A 13,375-nucleotide genomic window follows, 5' to 3' on the forward strand; every position below is an offset into this window, starting at 1 on the left:
GTCTCATATGAATTTTTGCCTTTTTCATAAGTGACTCAAATAGAAGAGCCGTCTCAATGTGTGTGACTGAAAGTTTATTAACAAAAGCAATTTCTCTAATAATATTGCAATTTTTTACCGTAAAAAAATAAATTTACTCTAATACCCATTTTTTTAAACTGAAAGACATTTGATACTAATTTGTAATTTCTTGTTCTTATCCATAATTTAAAATATATTTTTCTATTTTTATAAAATATCATTCTTTTTTTAATCATCAATATTATCTCTATCTATGTTATCTATGTTTTTTTAAAAAATTCAATCGTTTGTTTATTTATATTTTAAACATTTTAAATTAGATTCTGAAATATTATGAAAATTAATTAATAAAAAAAATTATGCATTCAAAAAAATTTATATATGTACACACATTGCGTGCCAGGAAAATTAGTAATATTAATGCCGTTTAAATTTAGTAAGTACAAGTCACTGAGCACACGCATTGCGCGTATAAATCATAATATATAAATATAATATATTGTATATTTAATGTTTTTTTTAATTTTAAAGTACTTGCTTTATCCTTATTTTTTGTGTTGTGGATTTTTTTTCCCAAATTTATTAAAAATTTAGTTGTTGTAGAAATTTAGTTTCAAAAGAAATTGATGAGAAGCGAGATGATAAAATAAGTTAAAAGAGAAAAATATGGGAGAAGTGGGTAAGAGATGGAGTTGAAAAAAGAGTATAAGAGCATAAAAGGAACAAATAGGGAGAAAATCACCTTGACACCAAAAAACAGTTTATACTTTGTATAACCGTCTCACACTTAATAAAATAGTAAAGATATATCGTATTCTTTATTTATATTTGTTTTGAATCAATATATGGTACATTAAGTATTACTCAAATGAAGTATCTACAATTCTTGTTCTTGTTAGAAATCAAATATATAACGACCACAAATTATTCCCATTTTTAAAACATTTTAGATCGATGATGATTGATATAAACCTCCTCTTGCAAATAAGGTGGGAAGAAAGCCTCTGAATTTCTTTGAAGTTCGAGGAAAAGGCCTCTGAATTTCTTTGAAGTTCGAGGAAAAGGCTCAAAATTTAATGAACTTAAAAAATTCCAGCAAGATAAATTTAGAATCAGTAAAAATTTGGCAAACAAAATCATCAATTTCCACCAAATCAAAACCCCGGAGCAGCACAATATATCCACCATATTCACCAGGAAAAAGAAAAACAGGCACAATGACTCTTCTTACATGCAAAACTTCTTCCATGGTATCCAGAGCATTGACAATCTTGTACTTAGATTGACGCCTTTGCTCTAAATCTGAGATAACTCAGAAGCTTCATAGAGAATCGGACTAGAGTAAAAAACGTTTGAACTGCTGCACGACCTTTAACAATCCCCTCCCTTGCGCCACGTGCACTCCTAGCTAAACTCGGTTCATGTATCCTGATTTCTTTTGGGGGCACCACCTGCACCGGTGCTATTGAAGCCAAGTTTAAGCGAATTTCATTACGCAGGAGTCATTTTGGATGAACACTGAAATTAACAGAGGTTACTAACTTGTTGGAGTCATGTCGTTCAGCTGCCGTAATCTTTCTTCTGCCACACGAACGGCTCGAGTCGAGTTCCTAATGCCTTGTGTAATTTCTTGGCTACAATAGGAAATTAATGAATGTTAAATTTATTAATTATGAGATATTCAGAAGAGAGAGAAGCTAGAGGTTAAAACATCTAACCCCAGATCATTGAGCTCTGTTGTCAAGTCGCTGATCTCCATCCCAGACAATCGAACGGCAGCCATCGTATCAGGGAGCTCCTCTCTCGTGGCGTCCATCAACTTCTCTAGTGACTCAGCTGCTCTTCTAAACGCCTTCAATCGAACATACGAAAATCGAGCACAATAAACGAGGGGAACCAAACAAAGTACACTACCGATGACATATTTCATCAACATTTTCTGATCCCCGTGGATGTATTATATAACAATATGCATTATTGCCTTTTCCATGCTTATTTTCAGCTAATGATCAGCAACTTCTATTGCAGGTGGCACATTTACATTTAACAGAATATTTTATCAGTAAAGACTAAAGAGAAAACATGTAGCAAAAAGGATTATAAAAACAAACCAGAAGAGTCGGGATTGCAGAACAAAAGAGCCATGTTGCAGATATCGCCACCTGATAATATGAAAATGAGTATCATCATTAAAACCATCCAGACAAAACAACTTGATGGAAGCAAATAGTACATAAGATGTATCCAAGATAGGAATGCCACGCCAAAAAATCAAATATCAAATAAACTGTATATGTTCAACCATTCAGCTCAACTGTAAGTCTTATGGTGTATAAGTAGATTTTCACAATTATGTTACATCCCAAATCCAAATCGTGCCATCGTTGACATTCTATAAAACCAAAAAGTAACTTTAAGAGATATCAATCCTCAAAAGCACATAAAATGGCTGAAAACCAGTCCATTTCATAATTGAATGCTGAATTTCCTACTTCATAAATAAAATACAATGAAATTTGCGTCTATTGATCATTGGAAGGCAGCAGCAAAGAAGCTAATAGCTAGCTAACAACAGAGGGAATAACAAACAGCAGTGAGCGGCAACAAAACTTTTTGCCCGGAAAATAATAAACCCCAAAACTTGTATTGCTCTTTACACTCAGTTTCAGTTTCATCCAGAGAGACTGTAGGGGTGAGACATAAATCACTCAACGAGTTGGGTACGAACAAGTTCTAAACAATAACATTATACATTTATACCAAAGGTAATATTCTAAACAGAAAATAGAAAGCAGCAGAGACAAACATCTGATAAAGACAAATGCAAATTAAGCTCTTCAACACTAAATGCAGGCTGCCAACTCATTTAATATTGTGAAAGAGATTAGGCCTTGTACACAATACACACTACAAAATACAAATGTGCATGCCTATAAATACAAGTACTTAATTATCATTTGTATAGAGCAAAATATGAAAAATAAAATACAGAAACCTAAGTGCTTTAAAGATTTAAATTGATTTTGGTACCAAATATATAGAGTTGTAATGCCAGAACACTATTAAACATAATTAAATATTTTATTTTAAATTATATTAGACTCCATTTTGTCAATCACTATTCCAACTATTTACGTTACACCAATGTAAAATGGAAACTATATATATAATTTTCGTCCCCGAACCCTAGGGTGCATGGTTTCTGTGGGCGACTACAAAACCGGTACCTGTTTTAGACCAGGTGTTAAAAAATGAACACATGGCCTAAACAACGGTACCGGGTTTCTGTAGTCGCCCACAGGGGGTGCGGCGATCGAGACTATGAATATATATATCCACGCGTCCTAGTGTGCAAGATTTTTGTGAACGATCACCATAACATACCGTTTTAGTGGTTTAAAAAAACACACTAAAACATCACTCACGAAAATCCTGTACACTCGGGTGCATGGGCAACCACCATGGGTAAGTACGTGAGCAACAGCTGACGCGACAATCACTCATTGGATGTACAAGGTGTCACATCAGCTGTTGCTCACGTAGCACAGTTCACTTTCTTGTAAGTTAGAAGAAAGTAAAATAAAAATGTAGTATCTTATCTCAGCCAAGGCGTAGTAGGACACAAAAGCATGTTCTCTTGCAGTAACCATGATACCTTGTAATGCAGCAAATGTTTCTTTTCTAATCCGGCTTACAGAATTAAGATAGTTCACTACTATTTCCCCTAACTATTATCCAACAGACAAGATTTCATCAATTAACAATGGGTTCTTGATGCAGTGGAAGATTGATCTTTATCTTATTTGTTCTATCTTCATCTTTATAAGTTTTTCAAATTTTTCGTGATAGCTTTCGCGTGAATTGCAGTTGGTTAGGATTCGATCATTCTTTAGTCCTTTTTATACTTGAACTACTAGCCTAGGTGAATTTTTTGCTATTTATAGGCCTCTTTATTTCTTCCATTTTGTTTTTCAATAACTAATAAAAACAGTATTTAGCTCTAGCAAGTATTATTTTCTAAATTCGCTTCTTGCTCTGTGCCTGCATCAATTCTTCGCGGATATCAATAAGCACCAGCAGCTGATTTATCAATTACATGAGGATGGATAGCCAAGCAAGGAGCAACCTTTTTTCTTATCTATCTCCGGGAAATGATCGTTGAATCCAATGCTGTTTGCCGATGCACTGAAGCCCGAATATTTTCTAAATTGATACTGAACACTTTAAAATCGTTCTAGCTCCATAAGTTGTACAACATTTCATAGAAACATGTGACACTGTACGTGGCAAAATGACTAATTTTGTCGGGATTTCATGTAATTTAGGCTCAATTTTGAATAATTTCTCATTTGAGACCAAAAAGTATAATGATGATTTTACATTAAATCTAGGCCTGCACAAATAAATTCAGCAGAAACACATCTGAATAGAAAAAGAAGAGCGCTTTAAAACAAAATCAAGTTGAATTTAGCAAAGAGTGAGTAAGGGAGTACCCCGCAGGCGATGAAACTGAGAACGTGGATGTGGCGGTGAGTGAAAGTGTACTGATATGACCGAAGCTCAGGGGAGGATCCAACGGCGGAGGAGAGGCCCACAGATTGAACAGTGGAAGAAGCGAATCGAGGCCGATTGTGTAGCTTGAGACTCAGACGCCAGCGAGAATTAGAGACGGCACCACTTCCACCACGGAAACTACAAGGGATCCCTGGGTTCGGGACCGGCAAGGCTAACGCCGCCGCCTTCAACATCTTCAGAAACTCCGATGCATCATATATCGATACATGCTTGAATGTGCATAAGCGGGGAGCAGGCGGAGGGGAGTTGGGTTCGCTGAATCTCGGAATCTCCGAAACAGCGTCAGCGTTTCGAGGGCTAATCGCATAACAGCCCTGTAAAAAGTCTTAAAAAAACATAAAACACCCTAAAATTAATAGCATGTTAAAAACCCTATATTTTAAAAAAATTAGCATAAAAACCCCTATAAAATGACATAAATGTGCCCGAATTTGTATAATATAAGGATGAAATGCGCTACATTTTAGAAAACTGAGGAATGCATTAGCCAATTAATATTTCTTAAGGAATTTTATGAATTTTAGACTTTTTACAGGAGATATTAATGCAATTAACCCACACACCAGAAGAAGCCCATATTTTGATTTTTAATAATAAATTTTGCAAAAATGTTATCTCCAAAACAAAACCAAACCAACCCAAACCAAACCAAACCAAACCAAAACCTTTCGTAAAAAAAAACACGCATTGCATCATGCGGATAAAGTCAGATAAAAGGTTTAGTTTCTTTGCCTTAAAAAAAAATTACTAGTGAAATGACCAAAATATAATTTTCTCCAATTAATTCAACATTGTATCATGCGGATATTTGTTTATGATGTTACTCAAAGCTTCGAAAACTTCCAAGTTATCGTGTGTTTTGGATGGAGAAATTTTAGATTGATATTGTCAAACATCAACATAAATTGAAAACTATCATGTGTTTTGGACGATAAGTTTAAGACAAAATTATTTTCAATCATTGACATAATTTATTTTAACTTATGAAGATAATATTCAAATTCGTGGATATCATTTAGAAATTACTTTTTCCCAAAAAAATTATTGAATAATTTGAAATTATTTCTTCAAGTTCATTACTCAATTCAAGTCATGGAATAAACATAATAACCAAACTCTTCAGGAAATTATTCTCGTGAACTAGAAATTGGTTGTACCGTCAAACAAGTCTAAATTCACTTATCGTTGAGACACATAAGTTGCATTTTCATCTATCCCCCGTCAAAATCTCGGTTCAGTCTTAAATGTTTGGACACATTTTCGGTTCACTTTTAAATGTTTTTACGTTCCCGGTTTCATCCCAAATGTTTTTCAAAAGTTTTCGGTTCAGTCCTAAATGTTTTTACGTTTCCGGTTTCATCCCAAATATTTTTCAAAAGTTTTTGGTTTTGTCATTTCGTCTACTAGTGGATTGAAACTAACAAAATACATCACGTGTCATTCACACGTTGTAAAAGTCTTAAAATCCCTGATTGAAATCCCTGAATTTCGTATCACTTGTTGTATAGTTTCGTTTCTTTCTCAAAGAAGTCGAAAAATCCATGATTACAGATGACCTCTGGTCTTTCGTCAAACGCCATGTTGGTTATTGGTGGTCTCTCAAAGACAACATACTGCGAGATTAAATCCGTTATTTAGAGAGGAAAAGCACGATATGGATCAAAGGCTTGAAGAGGCTTGATTTCATGCGGAGAGAGTTACGAATATTGTCGTGGATCGGTCAAATGAATGAACAATAAAGCTCGAGGAGGCCACGGGGATCCTGCGAGGGTACGATGATCTTAAGATTTAGAGTATAATCGTGCGATACTCGGTGGGCAAGAATGCAAAAAGGACTACACAAGGCATTAAAAAACTTCGAAAAAATGGAAATTCCATCGTTTATTCTTGTCCCGCCCCTCCACCATCCATGGTGTGAGACCTCGATTCTAATCGGCTAATATCAAATAATCCATAATTAAACATCATTATCTAGGGATAAACAATAATTGAGCATAAAAGAACCAAGATTAAAAGCAAAGGAATTTTTTTTTTTGGGTGAATAGTATCGCGCTCGATCGCACGGACTCGTGCGATCGAGCGCACCCAAAAAATCCACTTCTCTGTGAATAGTGCCGCGCTCGATCGCACACGCACCCAAAAACGCAAGGTTTCTGCCCAAAAAACAACAGAACATAAATTAAGGCTAACCAACTCCATTCAATCCCTTCAATACTTCAAAATATAAATATTCACTACAAATCCATATGCATATACAATACAATACAAGTCGAATACAATCTAAGTTCGTTGATAGGGTCATTCGACAATTCAAATAAATTCGAGTTTCCTAAACATGATTCAAGACATAAAATTTCATCAACCCTATAAAGCAAAATTGCTAAAAGAACAAACTTCTAGACGGTGTCTCACTCTATCACTTCCAACTTGATTTAGTCATGCAGCTTCTGACTCGATTCCTGCCCCACCTGCCGTCAAGTACACATATAAACAAAACGACAGCCGGATAATCCGGTGAGAATATAATTCCCAGTAAAAGAGACAATTCAAGCAATTCCAAATAATAAATCAATTCCTGTTATTTAAAACAACGAGTCAATCAATTCATAAGTCATATCAGCACTCAACTCGAAATGTATTAAAATGCAATGCATGTCTTTAAAACCAGGATTATCAAGTTTGGATAATCACAAAGTAAAGGTTCTCTTCTTTCATTTGGGATCCCGAGGATAAAATATCACCAACTCACCGACTCTCCCGATCGAGGTGGACGGTGCATATTTTACTCCTCTAGACTCTAGGCACCTATAGAGAGTATTTCTTGACAATTGGTAAAAATCTGCTAACCAATGTCACTCAACTATGGTCCACAGAACATCTAACTCTTCTGCGTCTCTCTTGCCCGCAGAACAAAGATAATTGGCTCAATATGAATGCGATGCAAATCAAAATAAATCAATCAAGTTCACACCAACAAATAAACATGCAGTATATGATTTTTGGGACTCGAGAATAAGTCGAACTCGAGTATTCAACCCCATTCAATTCAATGTCGTCTTTTACCTTTCAAGTTCGTCGAGGATTCCAATCTGAAAATAACAACGAACTCAAATAAATAATCAATCGAATCACAACAAATCGAAACAAAGAAACTAAATCAATATACCGTCTTCAACTCTCGAATCGATTCAACTTCAAAGTTTATTCCAAACCTGAATCGTCAAACCAAGTCTAAAAATGAAGAATATACGGATTCGATATCAATCTACCAAATCAATCAAACTCGGAAATCAAACCGAAACAAAACAACCGATAGTCCAAACTCGATTTTGCCGGCATAACGGCTATAAACGGTCAAACCAAAAATCAACAACATCATCAAAACATTCCAAACAACTCATATCATCTTCCAAACCATCAAAACACAATAAATCCAACCAAAATCATAAGACCCATTTTTGAAATTAACCTCCAAAAATCATATAAAATCCAAACTTTGCTCTTTTTACGAACCGACTTCGAATACACGATCTATGCTAGCTCAAGAACAACATACTCCAAGATTATCAAATTCTGACAACCCAACAAAAATCAAAGTTCGTGGATCGTAGCAAAACTTACGTTAAAACGATGCCCTCGTTGCGGTGATCGCAAATCTCAACTCGAATCTGAAATCTAACGGTCGGATCGAGCGAATCAAACGAAGCAAAAGCTTGAGATATCGTTCATGGCTTTCTCTCAGTTTGTGCGTGAGGGAGAGGGGAGGAAAAAGTGATGGGTGATGGAGGGAGGTAGGGTAGAATAAAAGAGATAAGTCAAGGCTTTGACTTGGTCCAAACCTATCAATTGCAACTCGGTCCCTGAAACTCCAAATTAAATTGATTCAATCCCGGCTCAAATAATTCCTTTCAATTCAATTCTAGTAATCTAATAAATTCCACTAATCCCAAAATAATTAATTTCAGGGTCTTACAATTCTCTCCCTCTAAGAAACGATTTCGTCCTCGAAATCAAAGCAGTTCCATCTCAGACAACAAGATAAAGTTCGAAGACTGCTATAATAATTCTTCTCTCAAACAACTCTGAAATCGCGGTTCTAATCAAACTCCGCTTCTTGCACCGTTTCTTCAAATCCATATCGGCTTAATTGCCCAAACTCATCTGAAACGGTTCCGCTAAGAAGCTGCAACTATATTCGGTCAACTCTGAATCGGTTGTCTCAACCAAAACTGGTGACACATCAATTTCCGTCTCAAAGTCAAGAATACCCGAAGAATATGGAAAAACAATGTAGTGGAAAACAAGGAGAACTGAAGGAGTAAAAGTCGGCAGGCGAAATCGCCTATCTCCTTTAGAATCTCAAAGGAACTCGTGAGTTCAATGAAGCAGCTCTCTCTCTTATCAAAACTACCACAACCTCTAAAAGGAGGAATCTTCTGAATTACTCAGCCTCACTGAACAAAAGTACAGAGATCTGTGTCGGAATCCAACTACTTCGTTCATCCTTCTTCTCAATCTTCTTTATCCTAAACAGGAGTTCTCCATCCGTCTATCGAACTTCGAATCAAAACTGATCCCAAGTCAGGGAACTTAGAAAATCATCCCAATTCGATTGGGATTCTCATTTCTTCTCGTACAACTCATTTACAAAAGATGATATCAAATACTCTTCTGATAGCTGTTGTACAGAAACCTCGCAAAGATGAGAAATCCATCCAGCTAGTGCCAAAATCAAGCACTACTGCCCAGCAAATCATCTTAAAGTCTATATCTCTTATTCTTGGCTGCCCGTCGTTCTGAGGGTAATAAACTAAACCCAATTATAATCCAATAACAAAAGTCTCTCAAAGACTGAGTTCAAGGTGAGAGTTAACTCAAAATCTCATTCTGAAAGGACACACTTTGACAATTCAACTATCTGAAAATTCTCATGACAATAATCCCAATCATAATGTCGCGACTGAAATTCATTCTGTATGGAAACAGAAGCAGACTACAGCAATATCTCTATTATAATCAGATAGCATCTCCAAATCAGACAGTTCTATACCTCCGTGACCACGTGCCTAACACTCCCAATTCGATTCTGCACGGATAAAACTGCGACAGAGCAAAACAATCTGAAACTCTTTCTGACCAACTTATCAACATTGGGTCGAGTCTGGATTTCATTCCATACGGAAAACAGTAGCAGATTTTGCAATCGGTCTAACAGTTCAGATGACTACTAATTTCCAGACTGATCAATAGCTTCGAAAAGGTATTCGTCGAAAAGTAATCTTCTTTACAATCTGACAATTAACTGTACCACAGACAGTCGGTTCTTTAATCCTCTGAAAATCTTTCGGTCGTCTGAAAGAATAATGAATAAGTGCAAAGTATCAATCTCAAGGTACTTTGTCTCAATCAAAATCTCTGGCACGACAAAACAATTACTCAAAATTGAGGTATCATCACTGTCCTGAAACTCAGATTGTGCCCAGTTCTGACTCTTCTTCAATAAATTCTCCAATTCGAATCTGTTTTCTGCGCTATCTCCATCTTCTAAATCAATTCTGGTTCAGTTCGGATAAAAGAATTCTGATAGACTTCCTATCTGTTCCAGACTCTAAATCAGGAGTGCAACATGCATCGGTCGGCGAAGTCAAGGATAGTAGATAAAATAAGAATAGATCCATCGGCTCAAAGAATAACGGTAGTAGATAAAATAATAATAGATCGTTTTGTTCAAACCTCAGTTGCTGCACTGTACTACTTCGGATCATACTGGAATTCACCATCAGATTCTTCATCATATCCAATCTTCTCCTCAATCTCAAAATCAGTTTGGTTGCGAAACTCATACTCTGACTTCTCAGTTCAGAAAAGACTTCGAAAATTTCACTGGAGATAATGATGCCCGATCTATCAAGCAATAAGATCACTGTCAATTCAATATCACGAATCGAATTTTGAGTCTCGAACTGCTCCAGCTGCTACTATGACTGAGCTATCACAGATTTCTTCTGAATAAGAATACCTCCAGAATCTGAATAAGAAGATGCAATGCACTGAAGATTATCAGTACAGAGGAAATAAGAATTACTGGAGCTCGGGTCGATCTCTTATTCATGCCAAAAAAACTGATCTCATAAGATTCGGTTTAGATACAAGTGCATTCTCTAGAGTTAAATGACAAATCTGCACCACGATGATAAGAATCTCTCGAAAATCTGATATAGAACTCAAAATCTTCAACTCTCAGGTACAGATATCGGTTCGGCTTCAATCAAACAGCTTCTGTCTTGCAATGATCACAGAAATTCCAGCTCTAGAATTAATGTGATCGAGGAAAGGACATTCTCCAATACTCTGTATGATCAGTACTATTCTTCGAACAGAACCGAAAAAATCGATAAGAATTTCTAATTTCATCTAAAATACTTCTGATAGATTCAGTTCAAAAGATCTACAATACTGTAGACGAGTTTCTCTTCAAACGGTACAACTATACTCCAAAAAAGTCATACCTCGATCCAAGTCCAGTCTTCAATATTACTTTCCATCAAACTCTCAGATGATGATGTCTGATCTCAAGTCATTGCTGAATCTAACCTCATGACTCAGAGGTAATCCAGAAATCTCATCTGGATGATAACAACAACTCTCTAACCACTGGTTTATCAACCAATTCAGGCTAGATTCTAGGACATCAGCGGAGGATTTCCGTTCGTCTATTGACTCGGATCTAAATCTGTCAACTTTTTGAAACAATCCACAGTAGTCCTGTACTGGATAAAGCAGCTAACAGACAATCAAATCAAAATCTGATAACTGAAGTACAATACTGTTCGGTTCCAACTTATCCCATCAATTCAAAGAATTGCAACTACTGCTAATCAAAATTCAACAAACCGAGATGCATCAATAAATATCAATAAGAAGAAAGATAAGGTGCGTAACCGATCATATCAGAATAAGAATAGAAACCATACTCTACTGTTTCCTGCAGTCATCATCGGTGAAATCTAAGTATGATCCTCGATAAGAGTACGGCTAGAATCTGGTCGAAGTTAAAGACACAAGGCAATTCCCTTCGGAGATCTTCGATAATATCATGATGACAAACTCTGGCATAGTGTTCGGGCTGATGACAGATCTGACAGCATCTTCTGATCTCAAGGCACTGCTCACTGATTTCATAAATTGCTTTCTCTTCGATTAAAGATGATCTCTAAGTCCCTCTAACTCTGATCAAACGGTGAAAAGGAATCTGTCGAAGAAATTCGGATGAAAGCGGGTTCTAAAAAAAGTGATCGAACCTTGATTCCCTAATGCTCTCTTCTTCAAATTCTACCAACTTTTATCAATTCTCTAAGTTGGTACCACACTAACCGAATTATTTGGTCATCTGTGTAGTTCAGAGAGTCACCCAACTGATCGATCTCTTTTATTCAACTTCTGCATCCAACAGCATTCTCGGTACTCTTCAAAATTGATAATCTAAACGATTAAAACCTCCTCGGTATTACTCCCATCAGTGTCAGAGTGACATCTATCAGTGCAGTAGTGGTACAATCAAGATCAGTAGAAGGAGTTACTGCTGGTTGTCGTCTGCTAAAATTCTTCATGAGACAATTCTGATATTCGATGTGAAAGGATATCAAATCTCCATCTCAAAATTCAGTGTTCCACATCTCTGTCCTAAAAGTTCGTTCTATTACAAATCACTGAATTTCGGATCTCAATTCGAATTCTAATTCTCATCGCAAACAATCTCTGATCTGCTAGCTCAAGCAGATGGTGGAACTCGGATCCGAAATTAAAATACAGTTCATATTTCAAGTAATTCATGCTTTAAAATTTTAAATCACATAGCCATATAATTCAAATAATTCTCAATCAATAAAGCATGCTCGCATGTATTTTAAATAAATCAATCACATGCGAGAATTCAATTCACGCGGACTCGATCTACCCCTCTCACTCTAGTTCAAATCCAAGAATCTTATCTCTCTGATACCACTTAATGTGAGACCTCGATTCTAATTGGCTAATATCAAATAATCCATAATTAAACATCATTATCTAGGGATAAACAATAATTGAGCATAAAAGAACCAAGATTAAAAGCAAAGGAATTTTTTTTTCGGGTGAATAGTGCCACGCTCGATCGCACGAACTCGTGCGATCGAGCGCACCCAAAAAATCCACTTCTCTGTGAATAGTGCCCCGCTCGATCGCACGAACTCGTGCGATCGAGCGCACCCAAAAACGCAAGGTTTCTGCCCAGAAAACAACAGAACATAAATTAAGGCTAACCAACTTCATTCAATCCCTTCAATACTTCAAAATATAAATATGCACTACAACTCCACATGCATATACAATACAATACAAGTCGAATACAATCTAAGTTCGTTGATAGGGTCATTCGACAAGTCAAATAAATTCGAGTTTCCTAAACATGATTCAAGACATGAAATTTCATCAACCCTATAAAGCAAAATTGCTAAAAGAACAAACTTCTAGACGGTGTCTCACTCTATCACTTCCAACTCGATCTAGTCATGCAGCTTCTGACTCGATTCCTACCCCACCTGCCGTCAAGTACACATACAAACAAAACGACAGCCGGATAATCCGGTGAGAATATAATTCCCAGTAAAAGAGACAATTCAAGCAATTCCAAATAATAAATCAATTCCTGTTATTTAAAACAATAAGTCAATCAATTCATAAGTCATATCAGCACTCAACTCGAAATGTATTAAAATGCAATGCATGTCTTTAAAACCAG

General features: G+C 36.2%; 1 protein-coding gene across 1 annotated transcript; it reads right to left on the reverse strand.

Annotated features, from left to right (window-relative positions):
* Positions 1–1,122: 1,122 nt before the first annotated feature.
* Positions 1,123–6,176, reverse strand: LOC140860910 (uncharacterized). Its single transcript, XM_073263909.1, has 6 exons — positions 6,153–6,176; positions 4,515–4,910; positions 2,133–2,183; positions 1,740–1,873; positions 1,564–1,655; positions 1,123–1,483 (listed from the first exon to the last, which is right to left on the reverse strand). Exons 1-6 carry the CDS (start codon positions 6,174–6,176, stop codon positions 1,299–1,301), a joined length of 882 nt encoding a protein of 293 aa, XP_073120010.1. The 3' UTR covers positions 1,123–1,298.
* Positions 6,177–13,375: the final 7,199 nt, after the last annotated feature.

This window comes from Henckelia pumila, chromosome 4 (assembly GCF_033568475.1).
Source record: "Henckelia pumila isolate YLH828 chromosome 4, ASM3356847v2, whole genome shotgun sequence".
NCBI lineage: Eukaryota > Viridiplantae > Streptophyta > Magnoliopsida > Lamiales > Gesneriaceae > Henckelia > Henckelia pumila.

Coding starts and splice junctions, on each gene's coding strand:
- LOC140860910 (XM_073263909.1), bottom strand. CDS start 6,176: ATGGCGTTTGACGAAAGACCAGAG. Junction 2,184..4,514: donor TCAGTTTCATCGCCTGCGGG/GTACTCCCTTAC, acceptor TCATATTATCAG/GTGGCGATATCTGCAACATG. Junction 1,484..1,563: donor GAACGACATGACTCCAACAA/GTTAGTAACCTC, acceptor TGGCTTCAATAG/CACCGGTGCAGGTGGTGCCC.